Source organism: Gymnoscopelus braueri (assembly GCF_963280865.1).
Source record: "Gymnoscopelus braueri genome assembly, chromosome: 18".
NCBI lineage: Eukaryota > Metazoa > Chordata > Actinopteri > Myctophiformes > Myctophidae > Gymnoscopelus > Gymnoscopelus braueri.
The window spans coordinates 37,535,530-37,554,559 of NC_137618.1; the positions used below are offsets into that span (position 1 = coordinate 37,535,530).

The 19,030-nt window shown below is 41.6% G+C and overlaps 2 protein-coding genes across 3 annotated transcripts in view; one reads left to right on the forward strand and one right to left on the reverse strand.

Annotated features, from left to right (window-relative positions):
• Window positions 1-1,191: 1,191 nt before the first annotated feature.
• Window positions 1,192-4,118, reverse strand: LOC308106169 (uncharacterized protein). Of its 2 annotated transcripts, none has more exons than XM_080457224.1 (2): window positions 3,877-4,118; window positions 1,192-2,550 (listed from the first exon to the last, which is right to left on the reverse strand). In XM_080457224.1, exon 2 carries the CDS (start codon window positions 2,531-2,533, stop codon window positions 1,268-1,270), a length of 1,266 nt encoding a protein of 421 aa, XP_080313350.1. In that variant the 5' UTR covers window positions 2,534-2,550; window positions 3,877-4,118; the 3' UTR covers window positions 1,192-1,267. The 2 variants fall into 2 exon arrangements, with proteins under 2 accessions (XP_080313350.1, XP_080313349.1); XM_080457223.1 differs by having other exon boundaries at window positions 3,852-4,118.
• Window positions 4,119-12,961: 8,843 nt separating this feature from the next.
• The window catches only part of adcy5 (adenylate cyclase 5), a 105,276-nt gene continuing 99,207 nt past the window's right edge, over window positions 12,962-19,030 (forward strand). The window contains exon 1 of the mRNA XM_080412223.1: window positions 12,962-14,144. Within this exon, the coding sequence (XP_080268349.1) occupies window positions 13,149-14,144 (996 nt within the window). The 5' untranslated portion in view covers window positions 12,962-13,148. The remainder of the gene's footprint in view (window positions 14,145-19,030) is intronic.

Genomic DNA, 19,030 nt, shown 5'->3' on the forward strand with positions numbered 1-19,030 from the left:
TAATGCCTTGCTGTAACATTCTCTTCCTGACAGATGGCAAGTCTGTAACTATGCATGGTATTATTCATTTATTTTTAAGACTCATTGTTGGATCATATTTATCAGGTTGATTTGAAATCACCCATTAGTAAACAATTATTACATCTGCAAGCACAGCCGTGTCTATTCTGTCTAATATAAAAACGGAATATTCTTATATTCAGTTTGTGAAATCATTGACATGATGTGAAAATGAAAAAGAAAATCACAATCTATGTTGAGAGATTATGCTATGAGTGTTGTACAGCAGCATATTTTGTATAATTGATTGACACCTGTGATGGTGCTGACAGCATCTGCTGATATCAAGAAAAGTGGCTGGGTGACTAAACTGCTGCACATGGAAAACACAAAATGACCATGAACCCCAACAGGACAAACGTCAGGCTTGGACTTCATGTCCATAAGTTGAACTGCATGGATTGGGAAGTGAAGGTGATTAGAGACAAGATATGACCATGTTTCCTCCACTGCTAAAAATGAACCATGGTTTTGTACAACTTGTCAATAGAGCTACCATTAATTATTTGTGCAATACATCTGCTATGAAATGCAACTAACATGACAGTGTCATGTGTTCCGTTTCACTATTTGTGCAATAAATTCTTCCCGTGAAATGCAGGCACTTTTATTTGATGTTACCATGCAGCCTCTATTTAAATAAAGTGAGAGGATGACTATTATACAGTGTATACCATGTCATTCCATTCCTCACCTTACATTAGAATGTAATGTTTATACCCCACACAAAGGTAGAACGATTGCATACAATGCAGATCACAGCCGCATAAGGAGTTCCACCACCTACAGAAGAAGCAGAGTGTAAATTGTAATGTATTGTTTTGCATTTCTGTATCTGCCGTCCTGCTGTCCCTCGAGTCTCAGAGTCACAGTATCTGATCGTCAAAGTCAGGAAATAAACAAGGCAAGTTATGTTTGTTATGGGAATCTGCTACCCATTTAACAACACGCTCATTCATTCTGCCCCAGATTAAATGTAATGCCTCCACTCCCACAATTCCAGACATTTTAGACCATGTTTTAATACTTTAAGGATCCGCAGGGACGCTGCACTCAGTGAAACGAGGGTACACTATTTTCTGAATGTGTTTTATTTGAAGCCATGTCACAAACAATGTGGACTTTGCACAGGTTACTATATAAATTTAAAAAATGTAATCGTTACAAAAGGTCAGTATCAAGGAACATAATAGTATGTTATCAATAGTTACTCAACCACTTTCCCACACAGGTTTGTCAGGGCACAGCACACGCTCAGCATCTTGTCAAGGAATGACATGTCCTCATCCTCAATTGGAAGCACCATACTGAGCGGTATTTTATCAGCTAGTATAGTGTACTTGATATGTACAGTCACAGTGCCAATCACTCCCTGCACATACGTTCTGAGGCGAGCCATCTGTTGTGTTGCTTCCACAGCTTTTACATCCAAATGTCTGTTTGTGAATGAAGGGCTCATCTTCACCTCAGCACACATCATTCCTACGCCGGCATCGAAGCCACGATCAGCTAGCAGCAAATCACCAGGTAACAGTTTGTCAAGAATCCCACACTTTTCTGTCACATGCTTGTCACTGATGCAACCTTTCCATCCCTTGGAAATGAATGAGATAAGTCCTTGTGGTGTAACGCCAATGAGGTACTTTGTTGATCTATGGCGATCGTAGTGCAAATATGACTGAGACTCAGGTTGTGCATTCAACATCAGACTGTTTGGTTTCAACGTGACCAATTCAAAACAGAACACTATTACAGCAACATGCTCCCCAAAGGCCTCCTCAAACAGAGGAGGCATACTTCTCTGCAAAGCTTCTCTCCTTGGCCAGTGCACCAAAGAGTTAAGTCGGGCATGCAAAACACTTAATGTGTCACTAAATATTCTGTAAACAGTTGTTCGGCCTACATTAAAGAGCTGAGCGATGCAGATGATAGGCATATTATGCCTAAGGCGCATGAGAGTTAGGATAAGCATCTGAAAAGGAGTCAATGCTCTGACTTCCACAGGCAGGTAGGGCTGAATTGTGGCCAGCACAGCCATTACAAGGGCAAGGGTTGGAAGACCAGTGTAGTACTTGACTTTCAGATCATCATCTTTAAAGTACTGTGCATCCAGTTTCCTCTTTTCACGCTCCCTGTTCTCTTCCAACAGGCGGTAGATTTCAGCACACCAATTCACACACAAGTCACATTCAGTAGCGCTGCTCACACACTCATCACATCTCTTCATCAATTGCGCCTTGGCAGCAGAACCGTAAATCTCACTTCCACCTGCTGCTTCGTCCTCATCTTCTTCCAGTGGCGTTTGTGCTGCTTCTGTCTGTGCAGTCTCATCTACAGCAGTCTCTTCCACCGCTGCAGGTCTACTGCCTATCGCAGTTTCCTTTTGTTCAGTCTTTATAGCCTTTAGCGTATAGTTGATTTCACTGTGACCCATGTGTAAAGACGGTGCCCAGTCCGGATGGGTCTCACTCATTTCATACGCCGGTTCACCTGGGAACAACAAAGAACGGTGTTGTAAAACAACATCAAGCTGGCTAAGGCATAATTTTTCAGGCATAACTAATATAACCATAATGGGCACATGACTATGTTCCCTCAGCCCAGTGGTGGAAACTATATATATGCAAGAAAAATACTCAAGTATTCAAAAGTACAAATTATGAAATACATTTTCGGACCATTTTCTCAGAATTTTCTCCATTATGCTTTCAACTACGCGCCCCTATCAGTTAGGAAGTGTATTGCACTCTGATACACTATTTAAAAAAAGGGGGAAAAATAAAGAAAATGGCCGCCAATCGGATTAAAAAGGTTTTTTATTGAACAATACAGAAGATACGGATACTTAGACCCGGGCGCTTTAACTTGTAACATCCGTGGCCGTGGGGTAAGCACGGCCACGTATTTAATTTGCCTCTGTCCTCATCCGGTTACATGTTTTTAAGACATTGCGCAAGAGTTGCGCCCCGTAGAGATAACATGACTGATTCCCCTACTGGTCAAATGTTGAATTGCATCTTCTAAACCGGCTGAGGACCGAGGCAAATTAAATACTTTCTTCAACTCGTTTGGATAGCTTTTATTGTGCGCTAGAACTTAAAACATCTGAGAGAATGGCGGAAAAGCTTTACTTTTTGGATACGATGTGCAGAAAGGGGTAAGAAACATGTAAAGTGGGAAAATGTGCGACAATGTCCTGCTCAGACGGCAGAGGGAAACGAGGAACCTCATCTCGGAGCTACGCAGCGGAGGGAGAGGTTCCGTAGGGGCAGTGGTGTGAAAAGTACTCAAATTCTTTACTTAAGTAAAAGTACCAATACTGCAATATAAAAATACTCTGTTACAAGTAAAAGTCCAGAATTCAAAATGTACTTGAGTAAAAGTACAAAAGTATTGGCATCAAAATGTACTTAAAGTACCAAAAGTAAAAGTACTAAATATTTGAAAATAGCAGATCTACACGACGCGTTGTGAGCTTGTAGATCGGCTATTTTCAAATAGCCTAGGTATAAAATAGGGCTAAAATTAAGTTAATGTATGTTTCATTATATCATAGTTTATATCTGAAAAGTAACTAGTAACTAAAGTTTTCAAGTAAATGTAGTGGAGTAAAAGTACAATATTTGCCTCTGAGATGTAGTGGAGTAGAAGTAAAAGTATTGGAAATTGGAAATACTCAAGTAAAGTACAAATACCTCAAAATTGTACTTAAGTACAGTACTTAAGTAAATGTACTTAGTTACTTTCCACCACTGCGTAGGGGCTAATTGTAGTAGTATTAATTTCCTCACCAGACAGGAAATGAAGGGAGCATACTTTGGCGGACTTGGGAGCGTGGTTAAAGGTGACTTCGGGGAGTCGCACGGCGGACACCCACGCTATGCGACGTCTCTTTGTCATCTCGGCGACCCGGACCCCCTCGTTCAACCTCCACGCGGGAATGCTGTGGAATCTCAGACAGTTCCCTAGTTTCTTAGCCTTAGAATCAGGGGAAGCGCTGCGACAGTTTTTCACACAACAATTTGCCATAATGAAGACAGAATAAATAACCGAGGCTGCAAGCAACCAACAACAACAACACACGCACTTTACTTCCGGGTCAAATTCAGGGTTGCCATGTCCGCTTATTCTAAGCAACTTTGGGCTTGTTTTTCTGTAAAGTTGCTTGTAGGTGGTTGTGGTTTTTTTTTGTCTTGTTTCTAAGGTGTAGTTGCTTATTTGGGCTTGTTTCTAATGTGTAGTTGTTTATTTGGGCTTGTTTCTAAGGTGTAGTTGCTTATTTGGGCTTGTTTCTAATGTGTAGTTGTTTATTTGGGCTTGTTTCTAATGTGTAGTTGTTTATTTGGGCTTGTTTCTAATGTGTAGTTGTTTATTTGGGCTTGTTTCTAATGTGTAGTTGCTTATTTGGTCTTGTTTCTAAAGTGTAGTTGCATATTTGGTCTTGTTTCTAAAGTGTAGTTGCTTATTTGGGGTTGCTTCCAAATGTTTATTTATTATTTAAACCAGTGGTTTTCAAATATTTTCATGTCATGGTGGACCAACAAATTAATTTGTCCCTAACGCTTAACCCCCATCTGAAAATGTTTTGTGCCAGGGAGCCCTCTACCCGTACCAGATTTGTGTTGTTAGAATGTTTCAAATGTTCCACAATTTATTTCTAGATTTTTTTGAAGATACCAGATCTACAAGATCACAACGCGTGGCATGACTCGCATCGCGACACGTTGTGAGCTTGTAGATCGGCTATTTTCAACATAAGTAGCTTCTTTTGGGCTTGTTTTCCTAGGCCTGGTTGCTTATTTCTCTCACAAAATCGGGCAACACTGGTCAAAGTGTTTAGCGCATGCGCATTGCGCAAAACATATCTTTGCCACGGCAGGCACCGCCACCTCGTGGAGGATGTGTGTAACTGTCATTGAATAAAGATGGATGGATGGATGGATGATATACTGGATTTAATATCAAGTAATACATCTCTAGTCTAGATTATTGCCCCCTTGTGTTGATCATAATTGGGTGAATAATCTACTGGATTTTATATTAAGTAGTACTTCTCTAGTCCATATCATACCACCCTTGGGTTTTTCATAAATAAATCTCTATTTCAGTGTTCACAGTCCCCCCCATCATAATGTATATATTTTGGGTTAAACCAGATGGGTAGCTCTCTAGTCCAGATTATACCTCCTTGTGTTTTTCATAGGCCTACTTAATAAACTGGGTTTATTATTAAAGGTAGTGTAAGTGATTTGCAAAGTTTCAAATAATTGCAAAATGGGTCTATGTTCTGATAGTGCTCGTTACTATAGAGTGTCCTGTCCATATAAAGAGTCTCCATGTCTCTCCAGCTCTTTATAAAACAGAAAATGTATTTTGTAGTTGTTTTTTTTTTGTAGTTCTTTTCATTTCCAATTTTATCCAACCAGGACAGAGAACTCAATCAGGACACAGATTAAACAAGTGAAATTGGAAGTGATGACACTAAGAAATGAGCATGCAAAATTTGAACTGAAAACTATACAAATTAAGCTTAAAAATGGGTACTTTCTCCTGATTGGCTGAGATTTTGACACCTACCGAAAAATGTATTTTCTGTTTATTAAAGAGCTGGAGAGACAGGGAGACATCTGTTACTGAAAAAACACTCTATAGCAATGATTACTATCAGAATATAGTATTTTAACCTTTTAAAAAAATACTTTTTGTTTTTACCAAAAAATATCACTTACCCTACCTTTAAGTAGTACCCCTCTATTCCGGATTATGTGTTTTTCATAGATAAGGTAACTTGGGTGAATAATGTACTGCATTTAATATTGAGTGTTGAGGCCTACCTCTTAGATACCTCTTAGATTATTTATAGGACTAGAGAGAAGTTACTGCAATAATTATGATGTAAGCAACTAAATTAATGAAAGACAAAAGGGGTTATAGTCTAGTTTGGGCTAGGGGGTATATTCCGTTTTAGCCTATTTTATACTCCAGGGTATAAACTGCATTAACCCAGGATATATACAGGCTAGCCCACTTTAACCCCGGGTATAATTTGGCTGAAGGTGCACTTTGGGCTGTTACACTTGGCCGAGCTCGTAGTCAAAGAGGGCAAAAGAGCTCCATTCTTTTCTTGCTCCCCACCACCAGCAGCCGAGCAAACAACGCCTCAAGGTCACAAATGATCTTCCCATTGACCTTGAATTTCATTGTCACTGTTATTTAAGATGGCCGCATGAAATCCCTCAGGAAGTGATGAAGAAAACTGTGTGCTCATGTCCTGTCCAATCTTCAGTGCATCTTATACAGTACATTCCCCTTTCCATCTGCTACATGGCCATGTATTAGGCTATATGGTGGAGGGTGGTGGTCTCTGTGGTGAGTGGGTGGGGGTTTTAGGCCGATCCTCTGCGCCCAAATCCTGCCGTCTTTTACCCTCTTCCTTGTGTCTGTTGTTGGGCTTCATTGTGTTATCCACTGCTTCAGAATACATCTCATTCAATGACTTGGAGAGATGGGAGCAGATGCTGAAAGATTGGATCCACGATCTGCTCAACGTTGGTGGAGTTGCCTTTAATGCCTCCTACTCCCTTGATGCATGTTTTTTTGATTGATTGAATATTTTATTAGACAGAAATGTAAAAACAGCACAAGTACAGTCACACACTTTGTCTAAAAGGTACAGTACGTCCTTGCGGTCTTGTTTCCATTGGGGTCCTTGGTATTCAATCCAAACAGTTCAATATCATCATAAAATGCTTCAAGCTTTGTCAGACGGGTAGTTTTAGTGACATGACCCCAGCACCAGGAGTGGTGCTGTTGGTAATTTGCCAAAAAGTATCCTTAATTAGATAAAACATTGCTATGGTTTAGACCACAGATAGTTGACAATTGAAGCTTATATATTGTGCATTATATACATTTCTATCTTGACACACTACATAGGGGTTTTAGTCTCTATTGCTGGCCAGTAGACACACCCCAAGGAGATGAAAGAAAGAGGGATTTCCAGGGAAGGCATATTTTTGTTTTTGAACAGCAGCAGTCTATTACTTTGAGAGGTGATAAACAATATAAAGATACCAGTCAGCAAGGTCTATCATATCAAAACTTAATCTAGGGATGTATAGTAATAAAAATAAGTCACAACTAGAATTTGCCCGCTCACCCACCCAGATTGTACCGATATGTAAACCTTTGGGTCAGGTGCTTTGCCAGGTTTGCACCTTGCCAGCAGCCGTTGGACATGTCCTATGTGGGCTTGCCAACCGTCCCTTGAAATACAGGACACACTTTGTTCCTGATTTTTGGGAATCATACAATGACACACACACTTACAAGTTTAAACAGCTCATCCATTATATAATACAGGTTGTTAACACCCTCTAGAGTAGACTTATAGTAAACTGGACCTGAGTTGTCTCTGTACTAAAACTGCTTTAGTTCTGTCTACACCATCTCTTTGCCAAAAATAGCCGATCTACAAGCTCCCAACACGTTGTGTGAGCTTGTGAACTTGTAGATCTGCTATTATTGGCTAATGTTCTCCCCAGAATATGGATGCCTGGAGTTCAAGTGGTTAATATAATATACAAAAATTTGACATGTATACAGTGATATTTTATCTTTTTCCGAGCACCCCTAATTTTTCTTAGAAACAGTGAACGCCCGGCTGGATGTCCCTTATTTGAATTTCAGGTTGTTGGCAACCCTAGTCCTGTGTGAGGGGCGATGTGCGGGCCCCTGAAAGGGGAGGGCTTTCAGCAGCTCCTCACAGTCAGCAGAGTAGTTGTGGCTGTCAAACCTTTTATAGAATGTATTCAGGTTATTTGCAAAAGCGGTAGCCGGATCTGACATTGTGCAGTTATTTTGCCTTAAGTTAGTCTCACCACCAGTTAGGACTTTTACCATGGAAGGCTTGTTTTGTGTTCATGTTTAGTTTTGTGTTATTGGGAAGTTATCAGTATCGCACTCAGTTGATAATGTATGTACGTTTGTTTGTTTGTTTGTTTGTTTGTTTCAACTGACTGTCCATTTTGTTTTAACATCTCCTCTAGATGTCTAGTCTGTCTGCCAGTTAGCAGAGGCTGTGGGTCTTGTAGCCTACCATATTTGCAACATGCCGTGACCTGAAGATATCTGCCACCTTCATCAGCTACAGCCCAGCCATCCAGGTGTCAGACGCCAATTGAGCAGTTCAGGTCCAATTGTACGGCAAGTTTACTGGTATGAACAGTCATGTTTGTGCTATCACTCATACAAATTGACCAAGTGTCGGCTCATTGCTGCAATAAAATAACATGGTGTGCTTTAACAAACCATGCTAACCATGAGAATGTTGGTAGAATTTGCATGAATGTTCTGTATATAAGGCCAACATGTGCATGTGATCTTGCAGATGCTTAGCAGATTCCTTTAGCATTCACATGATGGCAGTAGCGTCCTGCACCAAACTAATACCAGACTTAAGACTTGATGCCCTCAGAATGAGAATCATTATCTTTTAGGACCTTTCATAGACAGCAGCACATAACAAGGGTATGGTTTGAACAGTGACACTGCAGTATGTAGCCTACCGCCTACCACACTGTCAAAACCCTAAGAATGCATCTTCTCATAGGATAAATGTATTTACTGTATGTCATAATGAAGCTTGAGCTTGTAGATCGGCTGTTTTTTGTGTGCATGCCATAACTTGAAGGGGCGAATCAGCCTTTTTGACATTTGAGTTCTTTGTCACTCTTTAGCCTATATCAGTGGTTCCCAAAAGTTTTAGCTCAGAAATTTGATGTCTCCCTGTGGCCCAGAGACCCTGTTTGTCGAGATGCAACGCGGTCGCGTTGTGAGCTTATAGGTCTGCTATTCTCACTATTTATTTTTCTTTTTTTAAATAGTGGAATTTCTTTGATTTTGTATTTATTTATTACATTATTTTGAACAATGTTAGAGTTTTCTCTGGTAATATACATATATATGTTTTTAATGTAGGAAACGAAGAAAAGGGATATTTACTTGCCACCCATAAAAATGGCACCCATAAAAATGGGTGCCACAAAGCACACAACGCGTCACAATGTGATGTGTTGTGAGCTTGTAGATCTGCTATTTTCACCATTAAATAATAAGGGATCTTTTGGGGAGACACCAAATCTATCTTTTGGGTCTCAAGCTAAAACATTTGTGAACCCCTGCTTTAAAGGAACTGCCACTCTTCCAAAACAAAATTCAGTCAGCTCTTTTTGTGTCACATGGTCTAAAAAGGCTGTTTGAGAGGCCTGGCCACCCCACACCAACAAGATTCAGAGTGTGTTGAAAACATGTTGGCCTTATAGACCAGTGGTTCTCAACCTGTGGGTCGGAGGGGTCCCCAGATGACAGTGAAGTGACAATGTAAGGACTTTTAAGACCTTTTTAATACCTAAACCCCCCCCCCCCCCAAAAAAAGAAATGCTATAAAATGGTCAAACATTGTCCAAATTGTCAAATAATATACGAAAGAGGCAAACATTTTGAAAATAGCCGACCCACAAGCTCACAACACCTCGTGTTGTAGATCGTCTATTTTCACAATATTTATCTGTAGAACCAAGTCATACAAAATGTAATGCCTCAACTCCTACATTCCAAGTGCGTATCACATATTAGACAAAAGTGTTATAAATGTAACTGTGTTGTTTTACATTCTTTTGCCTAATAAAAATTTCAATCAAAATCAATCATCAGAGTGGGGGTCCCCAGTTCAAATATGATTATTTTGGGGGGTCACAGCCTATAAAGGTTGAGAACCATGCACTCTTATAGACAGTACATTCAGTAAATCACAAAGATGCATTCTGGCACTGCGTTGCGGTCGGGTGAAAAACGTGCATGTCCAAAACCTTTCCTTTTTTCATCATTATTTAAAAAACATTATAAAATAGTGAAAATAGCATTTTGTGTGACAGATCTTGTATGATGAAGTAGGGCATTCATTTACAAAAGGAAAAAGAAAAAGTTGAAATATGGAGATACAAGGTTTCTGCCCCACAGCCACGGCTGGCAACTAATGTTGCTGCTGGAACAGCGATCACATTTCATCTGTTGTGTCGACCCATTGATCTCAATGTACTTGTGTTCAGAATGTTCTGTTCCAGTCAGAGAGACAATGAGAGAGGATAGACTATCTGCCCTTCAGGTCCCCCTCACAGGATAGGAAGTCTGTGTGATCCCATAATACTGCCTTTGTGTTGTGTGATAATTAAGATTGACACAGTATCTGAAATGGCAGCATGAATGCCTTAATTCCCGTTTCCCCTAGCAAGCAAGAGATAGCGTGTTGTGTGCGCGCGTGTGTGTGTGTGTGTGTGTGTGTGTGTGTGTGTGTGCGTGTGTGCGTGCGTGCGTGTGTGCGTGTGTGCGTGCGTGCGTGCGTGCGTGTGTGCGTGTGAGAGAGAGAAGACAAAATCTCAAGTTCTTTTGAAGCTAATTTTGTACATTTGCATCATATTTCTTTTTCCGACAGTGCAATTGTCAGCTTAAAGGCATAGTATGTAGCCTAACTTTGCCCTGTGTTTACACAACAAAACAATAAATGGATTTTTACCCGTCATTTCCCTCTATTCCAGCAGTTATCAGCCACTGGAGAATTGTGGTGGTGTTTACCTGCAGTTAACCTCTGCCTGTATTTTGGTGTTTTCACTGTTTGGTAGACACAGATGTTTTTGGGCAACCAAAAAGACAGTGAAAACACCAAAATACAGCAAGAGGGTTGTGTTTTTCTGCAGGTAAACACCACCACACTACTGATAACTGCTGGTATAGAAGGAAATTGGAAATTGGTAATGTTAATGATTGATTATTATGTTATGTAAACACAATATGCTTAAGAATCTGTTAAATAACAGTCATGCCACTGCTCTTTGTTATACCTGATGGTCTAATTGAACTAAGAATAGCTAGTGGCCCATTCAGGCAGAATGGGCCTCTAGCTTTTCTTAGTTCAATTCATTTGCAGACATTGGGGTTGTTGTTAACATATAAATACTCTCTTTCCCAATGCAAATGACCACTGGCCATCTGGACAATTGTGATGGAAATAGTAGAATACTATGGGATCATTCACCAGGCTACAAAAAACAGAGGCTCATTTCAGGATTTAAAAAAAGAGTAAAGGGTGGCAAAACAATAAATAAGATGCACTCAGCACTGATCTAAAACGAGATTAATCTGCAAAAAAACATTCAGAGGTGGAGAAAATATATGCATAAAATAACAGCATTTGAGGTTAAATTATGTGAATTGTGAACGCTGGCGGGGAGGGGGGGGCTTTCCCTGGGACCACAAATGACAACCCCATGCAGCCAGGGGCAGACAGATGTGTTGTCACACAAGGGGTTAAACTGAGCGGCGCTTGGGGGTCCAGCTGTGAACACAGACCCGCCCATTCATCCCAAACTGCAGGGAGCGCGGGGAGGGCTGGTTTGGACTGACACCGCGGAGAGCCAATGAAGAGCCTGAAAGCGTGAGTCACCCTCTCGGTGTCCCAATGGAAACGGGGCAAAGGCGGACCACAGGAATCATACTTGGTTGAATGGCCATCATCCATCTAACAGCAATAAGCAGTAAATAGCCTTAAGATGCCACGCGCTAAACACGACTTCTATCAGTAACCTTAAAGGAAGGACAGATTGCTGGAGTAACATCGCATTGGATGTAAAAACTACGGACTAGCGCTAATAACGCTGCGGATTTTGTCCTGCACGCTGCAGCAGCACGGCCGCTGGCTGCGAAGCAAGCGTGGAATCGATCATTTGAGACATTTCGGTAGTGATGGACAGCTGTTGGATGGATGGATCACTAATTTGGCGCAGAGGAGGCAGACGTTAAAGCTGACGAGGCAATAACACGTAATCTGTTGTGTTGTTGTTGCGCGGCTGTGCGTGGCTGAGAAGTATAGTGGGGTGGCCGAGGTTTCCCTCGCTGGTCAGCGAGGGTCGTGATGATGATGATGGTGATGATGATGAATGAGATTTTCACAATGTGAGGAGGAGGATGCAAGGCTGCAACGTGTGTATGTGTGTGTGGCCAGGACAGGTGCATGACTTGAAGACCCCCAATGAACGGCTTTTGAATGAAACAGCAACATGGGATCTCTCCGCGTATTTTCCATCTTCCTCAGTGAAACATCACCATCATCCCAAGGAAACAGGAGGCGTGTATCATGCAGATATAACGGATTCCAAACGTAACGATGATGATGGTGCACTGTGATGTGATGATAGCTATACGGACCGTTTGAGTTGCGTAATGCTTGTTGGTTTCCTCTGACAGCTAACGGCTCTTTGGGTTGTCATTAGGCCCAGATGTACAGTGCATGTTCACATCATGTGTACTTTACATTACTTAAGACCATTTTTTCAAATATTTTATTTTTTAAGATTTGGGACAAAATAGCCAATTTGACATCGAGGTGCCCAGATGTCCCTAGTGCCCACCTATCCTGCTGTATCCGACGAGAGAGCCAAGTCCACATGGATCCAATGTTCCCTCCTCTCGTGATGATTATTATTGATTCTCTTGTGACTTTCGCGCATGTTCAATTGTTTTTATTCCCCGAGGCATTTCACTCCAGAGAGAAGCTTCTGTGTCTGTGATAATTATAGTAGGATATATAGGCTACGTTTTAAGACCGTCTCATTGTTAAACTGTTTGACTGAATCTCCCCTCACAGGAATTTTCGTAAGCTGCGCACATTCTATAGTTTAATCATTTACGTGTATATCGTATGATATCACCCTCCATGAATTTCCCTCCACGGATCTTATCTTACTTGACTTTTTGGACTCGCACTGAAGTGTAATAATAGTCTAATAATCGACTATGCGAATAGATATGGGTTCAAAAATACAGACAGACTACTACTGATGTAACTGGGACTAAGTCATTACATATTCATTTTTATTGGAATACTTTTTGCAAAGTTTCTTTCTTTTTTCTACAAGAGACCCAAGTCGGTGGAACTGGGTCTGGAGGAGCGGAGAGCAAAGTTTTTGTTTTGTTTTCTACAAGCTGAGGTTATCTGAGTTGTCTGGTGGTTGTCTCTGCTTCCAATATCCATCATGTCGAGATCAAACAGTGTCAGCCCACCCGGAGGGGTCGGTGCGCCTGGGCTGAGGGGAGGGACCGAGCACAGATCAGCCTGGGGAGAGTCTGAGGCGGTCGCCAACGGATGCCCATACTCGGCCAGAGCGCGGTCCAGCAGCCGATGGAGGGACGACGATGACTCGGAGCGACAACCGCCCGGCGGACGAGCGACGACGACGACGACGGTCAGCAGGGTCAGCTTCAGGTCCAGGTCAGCTTGGCAAGAGCATGGAGGAGGAGAGGACGGGCGAAGAAACCACAACAACAGCCGCCTGTCCCCGAGACAACAACAACAACAACAACACGCAGACGGCGGCGGCGGCGGGGGGGAGGTGAGACCCACCAACAAGTCGGTGGAGCTGGGTCTGGAGGAGCGGAGAGCCAAGCTGAAGACCCAGGACCACCAGGAGGTCATGCCCGAGGTGGTGAAGTGCTCCACGGCGGCGTGCTGCAGCGGCGTCATGCAGATCTTCAAGTCCAAGAAGTTCCCCTCGGAGAAGCTGGAGAGGCTCTACCAGCGCTACTTCTTCCGCCTGAACCAGAGCAGCCTGACCATGCTGATGGCCGTGCTGGTGCTGGTGCTGGCGGTCATGCTGGGCTTCCACTGCGGCGGCAGCGGCGGGAGCGCCGCCGCGGACCCCACGTTCGCCGCCGTGTTCTCCACGGCCATCCTGCTCGTGCTGGTGCTCATGGTGGTGTGCAACCGCAACGGCTTCCACCAGGACCACATGTGGATCGTGTGCTACGTGGTCATCCTGCTGGTGCTGGCGGTGCAGGTGGTCGGCGTGCTGCTGGTGCAGCCGCGCGGCGCCTCGGAGGGCGTCTGGTGGACCGTGTTCTTCATCCACGTCGTCTACACGCTGCTGCCCGTCAGGATGCGCGCCGCCGTCATCACCGGGGTCATCCTGTCCGCCATCCACGTGGGCATCTCCTGGATGTTGAACAGCATGGACAACTTCTTATGGAAGCTGGTATGTATTTTATGGCAATTACCTTTTGTTAACCACACGTAGATCTGCTATGTTTTGATGGTTGTCAAACTTTTACACTTCAAGGTCTCCTCTTAACTCTGAGAGCGTACGGGTCCATTTGGTCCCATTTGTATACTGTCAGAGTAACATACATACTTGTAAGGGTCAATTTAGACCCACCAAAGAAATCCAGAGAGTGCCTGAAATCCACTTTGAGAACCACTGCGCCCAGACCATGGATGTTGGGGTTCAAGTGGTTAAGAAGTATTCGTGATTTTGACCGTGGTAACGGTTTACGGTTAGGCTACGAGGTTTGCGTAATTACGCAGAAAGCCTTGGCAGAGTACTCATCTGTTTGTTAATGTTTGTTTGATTGATTGATTGATTGATTGATTGATTGATTGATTGATTGATTGATTGATTGATTGATTGATTGATTGATTAGTGATGATTGACGTTGGTCTTTTTCCTCACTTGAATCTTGACATGACTTTAATCAGGAAGGTTAGCAGCCAAAACATGATCAAACTGGAATAATGATGATGGCACTTTGGCAGATGTAGTAGGCCTACTATAACTTTGCAAAGGCACATTCCTTTACAACTCAGCTTCTATAATGAACAGATAATAGCAGGGGTTGTGAGTGAGTCTTGTGACTGACCATATCCAATAATCACTTTAAGGTAACATGACTAATAATGAAAACAAAAGCACGATAGACTTGCACTTTTCTTCAAGATGCAACTGCTAGTTGGGTTTGGTTGACTACAGGACTTCCACTCCCGTTTCATGCATATTTGCATATAACATGCCGATACAAAGATACATTTTCCTTGTTTGTAGATTATGGGTAATTAATATAGGCCTAATATATAGTAGCTCAAGCTGTTGATCAAGGCCTGAGGGACTTAACTTTTCCTGTGAATCTACCATGTGGATTGTACCTGTGAAAGTTAACCTCGTGGACTATGTGGTTGATCCTGACAAATACGTTGAAAATCTGTTTGCACATTATCTCATGCAATGTGCTGACACTCCTTTGCACCTTAATGTCTAATCTCACGAACATACCTGCTGCTATGTGGACCTACCGAAGTGCTACAACCCATGTCTAACCTTATGTACTTCATGTCTAACCTCATGTACATATTTGTACCAGCTGCATGCTATGTGTATGTAGAATAGATATCTTAGATTTTTGCCTAATCTCAACATGTTTCTCAGTTTTTTCGTTTTTTTCTCCCCCTGCCTACCCCTCTTCTTTTTCTTTTCTCCTCCTGAAAACAACAAAATGATGGAGCTTGGCCAAAAACTAATTTTGCCTACTTCTTTACACCTGTAAACCTGTGATGTGACAATACAGTTGTGCTGATTCTGATTCTGAGGCCTATGCGTCACCAAATTAAATAGTTCAAAGTGTCCGGCAGAGCCGTTGACCTTTACCATGTGCAAAGACCCCATGTGATCTATGGGCCATGTGTAAGCCCATACCACCAATACCATACACAAAATGGAAAGACTCCTATTGATACATACAATCTAGTAGCAACTCGTTAATCCCTAAGGTCTATCCATACATTGTTCCTAAAAGCCTGGGACGAAAGCTTATTGTTAATCCCCAAATCTGTTGTTTTATTCAACAAATTGTTATTGTGCTTCACTTTTGGAAATTATTTTAGGTTTTATTTTATGGGGACATTTATTAAGCTTACAATGCTAATGTTCCAGGAGATATTTGTTTTTATGTGTTGTGCCTACATGTTCCTAGTAAAAATTTAAAGCCTCTGGTCGTATTTTTACAACTTAAATTGAGCTTTTCAAAACCTTCAGCTAGAGCTCATGGGAGCTCAATAAAAATGCATGCACATGTTATATATTTTTTTGCCATTATATTTAAGTGCAGTTTATGTGCATTTTTTTGGATACAGTTTAAATGATCCCAAATGATATTTGTGGATGCATATGTGTGTGTGTGTGTGCGTGCAATGCATGCGTGTGTGTCCCCCTCCTCTCTCTCTTTCTCTGTCTGATGTTCTCTGTCCCCTCGCACCATTCTTGTCTGTACTCCCCTCCCCCCCTTCTGCAAAGTTCACTGAAGTCTCTACAACTTCAGTGTTTGCTCCAACAAAGTGTCCAGTAGTCTGGATAATGGAAATGGTATCATCAGTCCACAAGTAGGCTGAAATAAAATAATACAAATCTTCAAATACAATTATATTTACTATTCCACACTGCACACTACACTATTCCAAACGGACTACTCAGAATCCTGTTATCATGCTCATCATTAGTGTACAACTGTAGTGCTTTTCATGAACCCTGATTCATATTCATAACGCTGTAGCAAGGGTTTTAGAACGCACATGACAACACACTCATGAATAAGATTGAAGATTTGAAGATAAGATTGAAGGTTTTTGTGTGGTGTTCATCAATGGCCAGTGTTTTTGTGACATAGTTATTGATCATCATCAATTAATTGCTATTCAAACTTTTTCATGTATCAAAAGTTGTATTTCTAGAGTGTAGACCACAACTTATTTCAGATATTACATTTCTTTCCAAATTATTTCCCAGAACTCCTATGAAACGCGCTTTGTGGTTAGAAGTGCTGTAGCCTAACATAAGACTTTACGATACATATTCTATTCTGTTTCCTTTTTATCGGATGTTTGATTGCATTGATTAGCCTGTGAATTAAACGGTTTGTGATGCTGACACAATCCTGTATCTGATTGTATTTCCAGTGAAAACTGTGTTGTGGTTTGATAACAGTGTGTGGGAAAGGGATGCTGTGTTTGTTAGTCTTTCATCACTATGCTGTTTTTTCTTTTAGCATATTAGAGCTCCAGCTGTTTGCACAAGTCCCAGCTAGTTACTGAGTTAGACCGCTGTGTTTATATGAGATCCCAAGATGATGCTTTGATGCACAAGTGCTCCCAAGAATACCCTACTGTATGTTGCCCTAAATCTTCAGAAATTGTCCCTCTCCTGACATTTCAAGTGTCAAGCCACATCAACAAGCACCAGATCATGTTCAAAGCACGTACACATGAACAATTCATGTCACTTTATTTGTGGCCAAAATAATTGCGATTTGACGATATTATCGTGATAATGTAAATATGATTAAAACTCGTAAAATGCCACTTTTGTTATCCACCCCGCTGTGTTGAAACACGTTGTGAGCTTGTAGATCTGCTATTCTTGGCAAAGTGATTTAGTGTAGCTGGAAAAATGCGGTCCAAGTACAGAGACAACTAATTTCCAGGGTATGACGGACAGTTTCACGATAAATTTAAATCTCTGCGATATGATTATTGTGTGCGTTTATTATCGCGATAAACAATAACGAATATCGTCCCATCCCTAATCCCAAAATGATGCTTTGATGCACAGAGTGCTCCCAAGAATACCCTACAGTATTTGCCCTACATTTTCAGAAATGCAACTTCAGTCCCTCTCCTGACATTTCTTAACATGCTTTAGATCTTGTTCAAATCATGTACATAACTTCCATGGATCACATCCTAGGAGAAAAAGGAATTTTGTTCTGGCTCTGTCAGCTCTTGTCACTCATAAATCTATGACATTCTACGCCGACGAGGATACTTTGCTGTGTCCCTGCCTCCGTTAAACATCGAGATAGCAGTAGGTTAGTGGTATGAAGTGATTGTCTGGCCGATGTCAACAGCTGAATGGCTCAGAATCCAAAATTGCTTACTCACTTACTCTTAAATCTCTTTTACATTTCCAGGGCCGCTTATAACTGGCATATAACTGCATTGTCTCAAAATGTGTTGTATTTGCTATTCTCACTGTTTATTTTGCACTGTGCATTATGCTACTTTCGTAACTTTTGTTCAAAAGAAAGTGCTTTGCAGGTAACGTTATTATTAACTTTGCAGTGTCACTGAAAGATGATCCTAACAGGAACCTTATATTATGACATGGGCCCCAAGTCATGTCTTATTCCTAAAGGCATGAGAGGAGTTGTCTATCACGGTGATAGACAGCCCTTGTCTTTTAACCCCTGCCATCTTGTCTACACAGATTGTAGCTTATGGGGAGGGCCGTTATAGGGACATTTTATTTGAAGATGATTTAGCCATTTCCGCCTGAAAAATTGAGTAAAGCTTTTCACTTGCAGTGCCCTCCACCTGACCTTTCTCACCCGCGTTCTGCTGTGGCCGAATGGAGAGCTAGTCCCCAGAGTAGACACTGGCGTTGCCGTGTGCGTTGTGACATACAGCACATACTGTGGCACACTGCCATTTCAGCCTTAAGCTCGATTCATACTTCATTTTGCATCACCGAGAATAGCAGACCTACAAGCTCACAACATGTCGCTTCCGCGACGTGTTGTGAGCTTGTAGGTCTGCTATTCTCGGCCATTCTCAGCGCTCGACACCATCACGGCGACAGGGCATAAATTAGGCTTTACTCTGCCGGTTTACTCCGCCCATTCTACCACTCGTCCCAATGTTGTTATAGTTTTATTATTATTTTATTTAGTTTTGACTTTTTGTTTTCAATTTCAGTTTAGTTTTGATTGTTTTTTAAAGCGGGTTTGCAAGTTTTTTGTTTGTTTTTTCTGAAAAGGCTTGGATTTAGTCTTAGTTTTAGTTTTTCTTGTGATATGGGTTAGTCAGGGCAGGGGCAAGACAAGTTTAGAAAAATACAAAAGTTTGCTGATCTACAAGCCCACAACGCCTGCTTTTTGCTATTCTTGAAGATTTCTGACTAAGACACAAAAAAAACATTTTCTCAATGGTTTTAGTTAGTTTTAGTTGTAAACGGTAAACACACAGTAAACACACAGTACAGTTTCAGTTTTTTTCAGTTCAAATGTTTTTCCAAATCTAGTTTTACAGTAGTTATTTTGT

Bases quoted from the DNA above. Each gene is read 5' to 3' on its own strand.
- LOC308106169 (XM_080457223.1), bottom strand. From the start codon at position 4,089: ATGGCAAATTGTTGTGTGAAAAACTGTCGCAGCGCTTCCCCTGATTCT. The intron at 2,551-3,851 runs GTGAGGAAATTA...TGTTGTTCCCAG, and splicing joins CTCCCTTCATTTCCTGTCTG to GTGAACCGGCGTATGAAATG.